Genomic DNA, 13,006 nt, shown 5'->3' with positions numbered 1-13,006 from the left:
GAAGCAATGAAGGCCAGAATTACAGATGGAATAGATGAAAAGATAGCACTGCCAGCTTTTGTCAACAACATCAATAGAAGTTTCATCCATGAGGGAATTTTTGGCACTATCAAAGTCTCCCGGATTTACAAGCAACAAGCAGTGGAGTCGGAGCATCTAATGAAACCTCTTCTGGAGCAAAGAAATGCTCTGTCATGAAGAATTTTTACAAGGGCTGGCATTGACAAGGTATCAGTCCTACAACCTCTTTGTTTTTCCTTCTGACCGAGTGATTGGTTAGGTGCATCTGAAAGGGTATTCTCAAAAAAGCCAAATGTTCACATCCTTACATATGGGAAAAGGCAATTTGCTGTGACAAGTCCTCATTTACTCAGTGGAGATGCTGAAGAGGCAATTGCTCATTTCAGAACTAAAGTGAATACACCACTACATTGTTGTGACAGCTATCCCTATACTCTTCTGGCATTTGGTTGTGTGGATCCCTATACTCTTATAGAGCCTGTTGGGGACAAGCAAATTTACCAACATTTTGTAAAGGGGCAGGCTCTTGTAAGAAGGGGTTTTTCTCCTACAAAGATGGACATCACACAAGTTCTACTGCTGTATATCAGATTGCATGCATACTTTGGGTTAGATACCCAATGGAGGCTGGAGGGCATTTAATTAAAAAATTGTCAATCCAAGTAATGGTGCTGCCTGGCTACATGGGAGATCTACACGCATTGATCGAGGTTCCCACCTGAAGTTATTCACAAAGAAAAAACACCTAATTGAATTCAACCATGTGTTCGTGGGAAGAACATGGGGGAGTTACATGCATTACAAGGCTATCTTTGGTTCGTTGAAGCTATAACCTTGAGGTGAGGTTTAAGGGGGTGGGAATGTCACATGTCTATTAAAGGAGGTCGACGTGTTATGATATTAGATAGTATTTTTGAATAATGGGATAAGATTTGAAGGTGGTTAGTGGGTAAGTAAAATGGGGTGAGTAAAAGTGGGATAAATTAAGTGGGACACGTTATTAATAATGTATAGGGATTAATTTGATTTTCTATAATTGTATGTGAAACATCTATAGTGCTTGTGTTTAATGCCTTATTTGTAGGGGGGCTTAGTTAACTAGGAGTCATGATAATTTGAGAGTTAAATGGAGTCTATATATATATATTCTTCTAAGTACATTTTGGGGATTAGTTGACGAATTTTCTTTAGAATCGTTTGGTTTTTATCGGAGGTCTCTCATTTCTCTCGAAGTAGGTAAAACTCACGTTACATCCCTAATCAGGATCGTGACAAAAACGCCTCACGAGTCAACCAATTTACAGCCTGATTAGCCTCCCGATACATGTGTCTGTACCTAACTACTTTAAACCTTTTTCAAACATATTCTTTATTTAAACACACTATTTGATAATGTTGGTTATGCTCCAAGGGGGGACAGTTTTCTGGTTGAGACATGAAATAACAAGCCTGGAGTCTCCTTCAATAATGATAGGACATTCTCTGAAATTCCAAGCCATGTTGTGGGCTTCCCAAACCACCTAAGCTTCAACCTGGTTGATGGTGGAAACCCCTAACTTAACCGTTTTTAAGTCTAAAACTTTTCCAAGGTGGTCTCGAGCAATACTTGCTATTGAGTAGTTCCCATCACTATTACGGGTAACATCGAAATTAATCTTGATATAGCTAAAATTTGGGCATTTCCAAACTATAAGCTTCCAGTGCCTAACATCACAATTACTAGTGGATTCTTTTATTGCTTCTAAATTTTCTAAAATCAGATCCATTGCCCTTTCCACGACTACCAGAGGCTGAGCAAACTTGTTATTAGAGACTCTTTAATTCCTATTTCTCCAAATTTCCCATAGGATAAACGCTAGTTTTTCTCTTATATGAGGATTCCCATCCCTTTTGTTCTTTCCAATACGAAACTACCACTCCACAATAGATGGATCATTCTCATTAGGACCCTCAGTAGAGGGTTTAATGATAACCCAAATCTGTTTAGAGAAATTGTAATAATTAAAAAGATGGTCAGTGTTGTCCAATTCCCCACAAAAATAACAGGAATCATCTATGTCAAAACCTCTTTTCCTAAGATGATTTTTTGTAGGAAGTCTATTTTGGAGAAGAAGATACAGAAAAAAGTTTTTATTTTTGGAAGGCAATTGATTTTCCAAACATTAGTAAGCCAATTATTTGAATCATTTTGCTCGACCTTGCAAGAGCATTTTAGTGAATATGCCATATTTGATGGTGAATTCACCTTTAGGATTGCAGCCCCAAATTAATTTATCCTCTAAGTTCGAGGAAATGAAGATCAGTTTCATTTTTTGCCAGATCTAGCTAGGAATTATCCCACAAACTTTTCGATCCAACATTTTTTCTCATGATCAATCATGCCTGAAAGATATATATTATCACTTTCATTATTGCCATTGTTTATTTCTTCGGTTAGAGGTTTCCCAAACACGCAATTATCTTGCTAAAATTTGATTGATTTTTCATTCCCAACTAACTAGCGTGATCCTTTTTTTAATAAGATCCCAATTCCCGAGCAAGGAGAATGCCTCTCCATGCCCATGAGACATTCTTTCTAATCTTGACATCCCAAAATTTTCTCTCTTTTAGTATTTATCCTTGATGATTTTAACCCATAGATTTTCCTCCTCACTTAAAATTTTCCATCTAAGTTTTGTAGGATTTGCTTCATTTACCCAAAGAAGGTTTCTTAAACCTAGACCCCCCCCCCATCTATTGGGGGTGCAAGCCTTTTCCCATTTCGGGAGGTGGATAGGTTTTCTCTCACTTGAGTTTGACAATAAAAAAATCCCTATGGAGTATGTTAAGATCTACAATGATATTTTTTAGAATTCTAAATGATCTCATAATAAAGCTTGACATCATATTAATAGTAGAATTAATCAAAGTTAGCCTTCCTGCTAGAGATAATGTGTTCTTTTCCAAGTTGCCAGTCTCTGAGCCATTTTTTCCTTTATAAAAGTATCATTTGTTACTCTTATTGCAATTATGGGTGCACCCAAATAGCTTTTTGGGTTAGCATCCAAGGAATTCTAAGCATTTTAGAGAGAAGCTTTTTGAATTTAAAGGGAACATTTTTTGAAAATAAAGCAAAAGATTTCAATAAATTTGGGCACTGACCATACGCTTTTTCGAAAATGATTTTTAGCCATTCACTCCCAATAACTCCCTCAATCATTCAACTTTAAGTGAAACCTCTTTCCAGACTATTGTTGTCTCCAACTTTCAAAACCCTAACTTGAATAACCATGGCTTACACTTTCTTTATAAACAAATTAATAATAGAAACTAGCTTTATCGGTTGTTGTTATTGTAGGGTACTGTTGAGACAAGAAAACATTACTCGACAATTGTGAACACATCACGACTTGAAATAAACAAACTGATGCGATGTGTTGAATTTATTGCAAACGGTGGTGTGCTCATTTTTCATTGGAGGTTGGTAAATTGTTCTATGCAATTTGTTAGTTGTATACTTTATCCTCTTAACAACCTTGACTAGTTGTGACCTATGAAAGTTTTGCCTTTCTAGTATCGAAAAAAGAAAGATAAAACATTGGCCCCATACATTGTTGTTATTTTTTTCTTCTTTATATATGACATTCTTGAAAATGTTTTTAAATATATTTTAAAGATTTAAAGTTTCTTAAAAAGATAATGTTAAAGGAATTTGATGAGCGGTGATTTGGCTAAACCTAGTAAATAGATGACACGTGAACATGACCTGCCAGTTAGACTATGACTCAGCACTTACTGCCATCTCAACACCACCTATTACCTCGGGTGTTTCGGGCACCTTGGCAATGACTGAGGTCCGAGTAGCTCGGGATTGCCTAACTTACTGAAGTGACACGTATCAGACTTCTAGAAGCATGCAAGCTGTCTCCCAGCTCTTTGGGATCATGCCACATGACTGGGGGACTTATCCTTGTCCCGCCCGGATTGGATGGACACGATAGGCCTTATTGGCCAGCTCGTTATCCACCTCTCGGGGTGGAACAGACTCCTAATGGTGCGGGCCGAGGATCTCGGGGGTGTTTCGTGAGACCCACGACAGCCCAACTATATAAGGGCATCAGCCCTTGAGACCCAGGTATGCGCGATTATTTGCTTACTAGCTCTCTTACATTCAAACATTCAGTTCGCTTACACAGCCAACATACTAACTTAAGCATTAGAGCGACCACACCGGGTTATCCAACCCGAATTCTCTGATCCTTTCTATCTCACAGTTCGACCAACCAGTTAGGCGAATAATGTCCGAGCTTCCATCCAGATAGAAGCGACTAGATCACACACCATCAAAATTTATGTAGCAAAAAGGTGAAAAGGGCATTTATATCTACAAATGTATTCTTACCCGTGTAAAACAAATAAAAAAACAACCATGTTGTTGAACAACCCCTGGAGTTTTAATAGCCCTCCTTACATGTTTCCATAGTTTTAAATCTAACTAGGTTAATAAATTTCCTTATTTTTTAAGGGCAATTTATAAATTAACAAATGTTAAAAGTTTAAAAGCTTTTATCAATTGGGTGCAGTGCTGATATGGATTAATTGTGGGATTGAGATCAAAGGTCACATTCTATGGGCCCTCCGATACCAATGCACGATCTCAAAAATTTTTTTTGGGAACTTAATGACATTTACCATTATGTCTCGACAAAAGAAACCAGAACTGCCATTAAAAGAACCCCCAAAGGGAGCTAAACTAATCAACAAATAATTGAGAATGTCTAAGTTGGATTCTAACAACAAATATTTGGGGCTCTCTTTTTTTTTTTTTGAAAAAAAAGGAAAAGAGATTCTAACAACAAATGGTTATGATTCGATCAGTTCTGCAGTATGCTACTTTTGTGTGAGTGTCTTGAAGTTTCCTAGGAATTTCTTGGAAGGTGGTCTAGGTCTGAGTAGAATGAGGAGAATGAATGACACACTTCTTAGTAAACTTGCTTGGAGAATTTTAAATAAAAAGGAAGGTTTACGGGTAAAATAATTAAAGGATAAAGACCTATCAAAAAAGGAGAAAGTTCCAAGATAAATCCATAATTCTTCTTCCTTTATATGGAAAAGTTTAGCCAAAGCTCTTATAGAATTAGGTTCATCAATTGGATTAGAAAAAATGATAATTTTTGTTGTCCTCAAGGTCCTCTAACGAGAGAAGCTCATTTACTTTCGAGTATAGTAATTAAGCCTAGTTTAAATGAAGTTTTGATATGGTTTTCAATTGCTTGGTATTGGTTTTCTTAATCTCCTTACTCTCTGGTCTGAAGTAACTACTCCTACCTTACCTTGCTCACATGCTCCCAACCCCCACCACGAGAATTTGTGAATGAGTTTTACGAGTGTTGGTATGTAAATTTCAATTTACCGAAGATGTTGGCTCAAGAAGTGCATTGAGTGGAAAGGACATGCTTGGTCAACTAAGAAAGTTGCTGGGCCCACTAAGAAAAAAAAATAATAAAAAAGAGTCCAGTAATATGAAAGTTTTTGGTGGGAGGGTTTCTAATGTATTGGCCCAAGAAATTGGAGCCCAGTATAAATTAAAGGGTAAAATACAAAAACCTCCCCTCTCACAATAATAAAAATCTCCTCTCAAGTTTACCTTTAGCAAAATCCTCCCTTCTAACCTTCCATCCTTATTGAACCTGACGGAAACCAAGGAAAACTACATTTTTATCCTCATACCGCACCTAAGCAATTTGCAAAATATCAATTTTACCCTTGCTCGAAAAACTCACCATCCTCTCTTGAGAATTCCACTTCCCAGAATATTTCGGCGACGGTTCTTCATCGGACGATGGCCAGTTTCATCTTGTTGGCCGATTTCTTCACCAGAGTTCGTTTTCTTCACCGGAAATTTGTGGCTTTCTAAACATTTCGGCGACTATTCTTCACTGGACGACATCTGTGTTTTCCATAACAGGTTCATTTTTTTAATCTGTGTAGCATGTGTCTATTTAGGTGTTCCATAAACAGGTTCATTTTTTGAATCTATGCAGCATGTGTTTGTTCAGGTGTTCCGTAACAGGTTCTGTACATGGATTTCCGTTGTTCTCACAAATAATAGGCTCAGGTCCAACTGCTTTACCAGATGATGTAAATGAGATATGTCGGGTGTTGAGTGATTTCTGTTGCATTCATCATGACCTTGAATCTGCGCTTGAACGTTTCTCAGGCAAGATTTCTGCTAATTTGGTTGAACAGGTGTTGAAAAGGTGTAAAAATCTAGGGATTTCTGCTCACAGGTTCTTTCTCTGGGCCCGAAAGTTGCCCGGTTTCAGTCATAGCAGGGAAAGCTACCATATTCTAGTAGATATCTTTGGCTGCAACAAGCAATTCCCTCTGATTTGGTATTTTCTTTCTGAGAGGAAAGATAGTGGGGATTATGAAATCGGGCATTTTGGTAAATAAAAATTAATTCTATGGCCAACAGAGCACAATCTTTGCTTAGTATTCGGAATCAGCTAGAATGGATTTTCATTCCCAAGGAGGAAATGGGAATGGCCCATTCCGATTCTAAACCCCATTTTTACGAACCAAACGGATCTTTAATTCTTAACTTTCAATTACATTTGGATTGAAGACCTCATTGCTGATATGAATTCTTAGGATCTGAACATGGAGTTAATTGAGTAGCTGGCCTATTTTTTAATAAAATAATTTATTTAAGAAAAAAAGAGAACGATTACAATAGAGTCCCAGAGGGAGGGACCTGGAACAGAAGCTACATAACACAACTCAAAATAAGGACTGAAATCAACAAATAAACGTAAGACAAGCTTATTAGAACAACCCAAAAACAAAGACGTTGAAAAAACTGAGCAACAACGATAACAATTCTGTTTCCCCGAGCAATCTAGTTCCCAAACACAAAGCCTTCACATCTGGGCATGCCAAACTTAGGAGAAATAGCCTCTATCCAAGTGTGAAGCTATCTCGACACCCGACCTCTCCCTCCCCTACCTCTGCCTCTAGTTTCCTTTGCCTTTCTCAAATCCGCCCTCATTGGTATGCCTATGTAAAAATCTACCAATATCCTCAGTTTTCTGCTGCCAGGGGGTCCCAAACTTGAGCTCATTGTCCACTACTTCTTCAAGAGGAAAATTGCTCTCTAACTCTTCTTCTCGAAGACCGTTTTCTCTCTCTCTCTCCCTCTTAGGATTGAAACAATTAAGAAATCAATTACAGAGATGGAAAATAGGATTGTGTGACTGAACCAAGAACAGAGATGAAACGGTTTTACATTTTTTCCCATGCGAGGCTATAAGAAGTTGAGTGACTCTGACCTAAATCCGACAAAAAATTTTGGATTTACAGTTTTCTGGTTTTGCTGTTGACCGAGAAATCCTTCTTCTAGGTTCACTATTCTTCTTACTGGTTCGTTCTCCGGTTGCCCTCTTCCTTTGTTCGTTCCTCACCCGTTCTTCAGGATAATAAGAAAATACAAAGGGTATTTTAGTAAATAGATGTACAGAATAACTTGTACAGGGTTAAAATGGGTATTTTAAAAAAATTAGCATCGATTTAATGGTTTCTGTTAGATTCACTAACGGAAGGGAGGTTTTTGTCGCTTTTTTTCAAAGTAGAAGGGAGTTTGTTAAAGATAAACAAAAGGGGAGGTTTTTATTATTGTCAGAAACTTGAGAGGAGGTTTTTGTATTTTACCCTAAATTAAAAGGGGGAAATGGTTGAACTCAAGCCAATATGGTGTAAGGGTAGGGTCAGGGGTGGAGCCAAGTATACTAGTGGGGTCCTTCGCCCCCCTAAACTTTTTTGTTAGATAATATTTATATATAATTACTAAGTAAAGGTAAGGTAAAAAATGTAATAAAATGGGTCCTTGCCCCTTCCCCCAAGACTTGGAATTAAAATGTTAAAGCATCGTTCTCTAATGTTCCCCCAACTCCCAAAGTTAAATACTTTGTTCATTTTTTCTTTAAAAAATCTATAGTAGACCCAAACCTTCTCACCCCATTTCTCTACACAGCCTACCTCTTCTACTTCCACATCATTTTCTTGTTTAACTTGGCCCCGCAAGAGAAAATCCCTGACTCAGCCATTGGATGGGGTCCATTGTAAATGGACATTAATCCCATGTCACATAGCTATCCTTAAGCATCCCACTAAATTAAATGTAAGAATTGAATATTGATGTAAGGCCCACTATTTATGTCAATTAGAGAGATTTTCTCTCTAATCACATTAAATTAGAGTGATTCTCTGGAACCAAATAAAGAGGTTCTTTCAAAAAATCAGCTTAGTGGGGGCCATTTAAATGACTATAATAACACCCAAATTAATGTCAATTAAGGAAGGAAAATCATGGCTGAATATATTACCTTTTGTGTGTGGGCCCAATCTTTTGCCAAATGGAGCTTTTTTATTGTTTACACATGATGATGATGACAATGATGATGATTGTTAGAGCTGTGATCTACTTTATTTAACTAAAACTTTTTATCAATTGTGTTTTATTTTGAAAATTTGAAAAATAGTAGAGGGCAATTTTGATATTTTGTTTTTTTTCCCTTAGTGCTGAAGGATAATGGCAATTGTCAGAAAACTTGGGAGTACCGTAAGATAATACGTAAACAATAATGGTAGAGTTTTAGTCAATTTCTTGAACCATAGGAATATTTTAAGAATTTTTTTGTTAAAAGATTTTTCTTTATTTTAAGTAAATTTATTTTTCAAAAATTACTGTTGATTAAAAAATTTCGAGGATTTGGGCCCCCAAAAGGAATCCGTCTTCATGAAAAATCAGAGATGGGAGACAATTTTTATCCTCAGGAAATCGGGGCCGGTGATCAGAATTATTTCAAAATTGGGATCTAGAAAGGAAATACATCTGATCCCTGCATCGCTGCCATTCCTAGTTCAATCCTTGATTTTCCATCATATTTGGAGGACCTGTAACAAAGCAGCACAGCCAAGACAATAGATATGCTTATTCCTTTATAGTTTGCCTCCCGGGCTTAAAGTTTGTCATGGATGAAAACCTGAGACAATGGGAAGAAATTGTTGATTACAGTCTATTGCTTTTAGGCTTTAAAGAAATTCAGATTTCTATTCTGTTGGCGGTTTTTTTTTTTTTTTTTTTTGTTATCTATCCTCTATAAATGAATTCAGATTTCTACAAAAAATAAAGTCAAGTTTCGGGTTAATGGTTGGAAAAGTTGCAGCCTTTCTATCCTTTATTAATATCTATTTACTGGGATTTATTAGATATCTATTGGAGATTGAATGCTAACATTAAAAAAGACTTCTGGTTTTGTCAATGCTTCCTGTCCTATTACCAATAAATTCAGTGAATTGTTAATAACTGCAAATGGTTTAACTCAATGCATTATCAGTGGTTTTCCTGAATAGTGAAGAGAAGAAAATATCTTTTCACCAATTTTGTTAAACACATTCTAAATTTTAGGGATGCTTAACTATTTAAGCCTTTTACCTTGTATTGATTTAGGAAAAATTTATGATGCCGAAAAGACCTTTGATCAATCAGGTGTTATTTATCAAAATTCATTGGATGGGTTTTGATTAGTCAAAACTCTTTCCATACTATATCTCTTTCCTATGGTAGATTTTTCCTTTTAATTAATATCACCAGATTGCTTACCAGTTACCACCTTTGTGAGACCAATTCACATCTGCACCCCACAAACCCCCACAACATATTCCAACTGAATTGGGTAAATTTTCCACCGATAATTTAGAAATATATTCCATGCATGTTGAGATGTACATGTCGTGCGTTTGTGGGGCACGTGGGGCATCCTATATGGGGCGCAGATGTGATCTCTTGTGAGACTGGTTGATTGGTTACAAATTTTTCGGATAACATAGTCGCCCCAGAATGGCAACTGTATATTTGAGCTGGTGAGAAAACAAACACCCAGAAACAGACTGGATTAGCCGTGATTTTCTGTATAATTAGTTGGACCAAACAAATCAAGTATGGGGCGCAGATGTGATCTCTTGTGAGACTGGTTGATTGGTTACAAATTTTTCGGATAACATAGTCGCCCCAGAATGGCAACTGTATATTTGAGCTGGTGAGAAAACAAACACCCAGAAACAGACTGGATTAGCCGTAATTTTCTGTATAATTAGTTGGACCAAACAAATTAAGTATATAACATTGGTACAGTTATCGTTCACCCTAATGGCTAACTGGGCAGATCTCCCAAAAGATCTACTAGCTTCCATTGCCAGACGTCTCAGTGACATCGAAGATTTTATTAGGTTTCGCTGGGTGTGCTGCGCATGGCGGTCTGTCGCAATGAAGGAGAAATACTTGCAGCTCCCCTGTTTGGTACTATCAGGGAAGAAGGAAAGCACAGATACCCTTTGCTTGTTCAGCCTTCCCAAGGGAAAGCGCTATGAATTCAAACTCCCCAATGCTTCTAAGTGTCGATTCTTTGGATCTGTTCACGGTTGGCTATTAGTCAATGGCGTTAAGACTGAGAAGTCCACTTGTTAAATCCCCTCACAGGAGTTCGAATCCGACTTCCCAACATTATAGACAAAGACTTCAACACCAAGGAACGCGGCTACTGGATAAAGAAAGCAACCCTATTCAAAACTCTTCCTGGTTGTTCTGATAATGAGGAGGACATCGTAGTTACCATGATTTTCTACAAGACAAACGCAAGAAGATGGCCGCCGGATGGCTCTGCAACCATAGAGTGGATTTCCATAGATGCTTTTGGGAGGACGAAGAGTTTGGTTCCTACAGGACCTCCTGGAGACAAAGTGTGGACCTCCATTGAAGCCCCACGTAAGCGTTGGTACGAAGATATCATATATTTCAAGGGGCAGCTCTACGCCCTCACCAGGACCGGAGAACTCGACCTCTGTGACACAACAAAGAACGTTGAGTTTGCTCCCGAACCAGTTCAGAAACAAGGCAGCTCTTTTGTTGAACCTGTAGCTGAGAAGTACTCAAGATATGATAGTATTTTGGTGAGGAGGTACCTGGTAGAATCTTTAGGAGAGCTGTTGATGGTCATGCATTTTCGAGCTTATAATCCATTTTGTCAGAAGATATCAAAGTTTGAAGTGTACAGAATGGATTTTGGGACTAGGAGGTGGGTGGAAATAGAAGGCTTGAGTGACCGAATTCTATTAATGGGTGATGATTATTGTGTGTCTCTGTGGCCGTCGGACTTGCCTTCTGCAAATTTCGGAGGCAATTGCATCTATATCATTGATAAACACCAGAAAAGGGATACGAATAATGAAATAAGTATCTACGATATGGCCAATGGGAAGTTGCAATCTCGAAAGGATCCACAATCAGTTCTTTTGAACAGCATCACTTGGCTTATGCCAGACCTCTAATGTTCTCTTGTTTATTTACATTATTGCTGTGGTAGACGTGAGAAGATTTATGAATTGGTTAAGTTTTTTGTTTTAGGGTAAATTTCTTAAATTACCCATGGTTTAGTTTATGGTTTAGCTAATTGATTAAGTCTAACTTTACTGTTTCAAAATTGACTAACACTATTTTTACTGTTTTTGGCAATTTACTAATCCTTTTTTGTCAGTAACCTGTGTCATCGGAAATATGAAAAAGATATTTTACCCTCTACTTTGTTTGGAACCACCAGAACTATAGATCTCCCCCCCTCCCTTTTGTTCTCTTCTCCGAACCCACTAGAACCGCCAGAAAATTAATTTTTGAAATCTCTCCATATGCTCATCACCTATGCTGGAGCCCATTCTGATTGGAATTTTTGGTGTCAATACTTCTGAAAGATTCAATTTGGTATCGTTGGCTTTGTCGCATGTGGCAGTTGCAGTTAAATCATTGATCCTTTATCCAAACCAAAGAGGAAGTCATGATGGGTTCTCTCCTTATGGCTTGATGAACTCAATTGGGGCACTCTACGTCTATGCAATCATATGTAACCCATTGGGAGGGTTATTTCAATGCATTGGATATAGATTATGATCACAGCGCATCGGATATGGGTGTCGATAGATCTTTACATGAAGAATGAAGCTTTCAAGATGTGTTGAAATAGTGGAAGCATCTGTAAATGGTGTTGGGGAAGCAGTTTGGAGTTTAGGAATGGGCTCTGGAATAATATCAAGACAAAAAAAAAAAGATAAAAAATGGACCTCAGTTCTGTTTCAGAGTTGGAAGTTCATAAAATCAAAACAAAAAAGACATCCTAGGCAGATCATCTCTGCAACCAACCGGCACAAACTAGTTTTGTTTCAGAAATCAGTTATGTAGAGGGTATTCAAGCAAGGAGTGGACTTCTGTTCTGTTTCAGAGTTGAAAGTTCATAAAATCCAGACAAAAAAGACACTTCCTAAAAAAGATACTTCCTAGGCAGATTTTCTCTGCAACCAACCGGTGCAAACTAGTATCGATCACTCACTAAATGCGATGTCATCATAAGCTGGGTGAAACCAAATACCACTAGGTGAGAGTAGTGAGTAGAAAAAAAAGGTTTGTGAGGGAGAATTATTTTCTTGCTTACCTTTTTGTAAGTGGTATTGTCTTCTTCAATGGTCCAACCAGATTGATTTTGCACCGATAGTTTTTACTGGTAATTTCTGAGCCTTTGGAAGAAAATCTGGTGCTCGTACCACCATTATTGGTTGCACCCCAGACATGAAATTTTTATAGGGTTTTATTTTGAAACAGGAACTTAGTTCCTAGGTTTTCATCGGAACTAAGGATGTTGGAAGTTGTAACTAAGATCTCTCCGTCAGAACTGAGATCGACATCTCTGCTCCTGGTTTTTCATTGAAACATATAGAGAAGTAATGAAGAAGAAAAGTTTTAGGGATAGTATTTTAGGAACAAAAGTGAAAAGGTATTTTTTAGGAATGAATGTGAAAAGGGTATTTTAGGATTTTTTTAATTACTCAATTGCCAAAAATAATAGGGATAATATTAATCAATTTTCAAATAATAAAGGCACAGTTAATCAATTAACTAAAC

General features: G+C 37.4%; 1 protein-coding gene and 1 long non-coding RNA gene across 2 annotated transcripts; both read left to right on the top strand.

Annotated features, from left to right (window-relative positions):
* The first annotated feature begins 5,748 nt into the window (after positions 1 to 5,748).
* LOC148852493 (uncharacterized) lies at positions 5,749 to 6,466 on the top strand. The gene is made up of 2 exons (XR_016098886.1): positions 5,749 to 5,968; positions 6,060 to 6,466. It is a non-coding gene; the product is annotated as an uncharacterized LOC148852493 (long non-coding RNA).
* A 3,861-nt stretch (positions 6,467 to 10,327) lies between these two features.
* On the top strand, positions 10,328 to 11,388 carry LOC148852492 (putative F-box protein At3g25750). The gene is made up of 2 exons (XM_088945807.1): positions 10,328 to 10,481; positions 10,541 to 11,388. Exons 1-2 carry the CDS (start codon positions 10,328 to 10,330, stop codon positions 11,386 to 11,388), a joined length of 1,002 nt encoding a protein of 333 aa, XP_088801933.1.
* The last annotated feature ends 1,618 nt before the right edge of the window (positions 11,389 to 13,006 follow it).

This window comes from Nelumbo lutea, chromosome 5 (assembly GCF_056320005.1).
Source record: "Nelumbo lutea isolate HS-2025 chromosome 5, American lotus-T2T, whole genome shotgun sequence".
Lineage (NCBI taxonomy): Eukaryota > Viridiplantae > Streptophyta > Magnoliopsida > Proteales > Nelumbonaceae > Nelumbo > Nelumbo lutea.
This window is presented reverse-complemented; position numbering and strand designations above follow the sequence as displayed.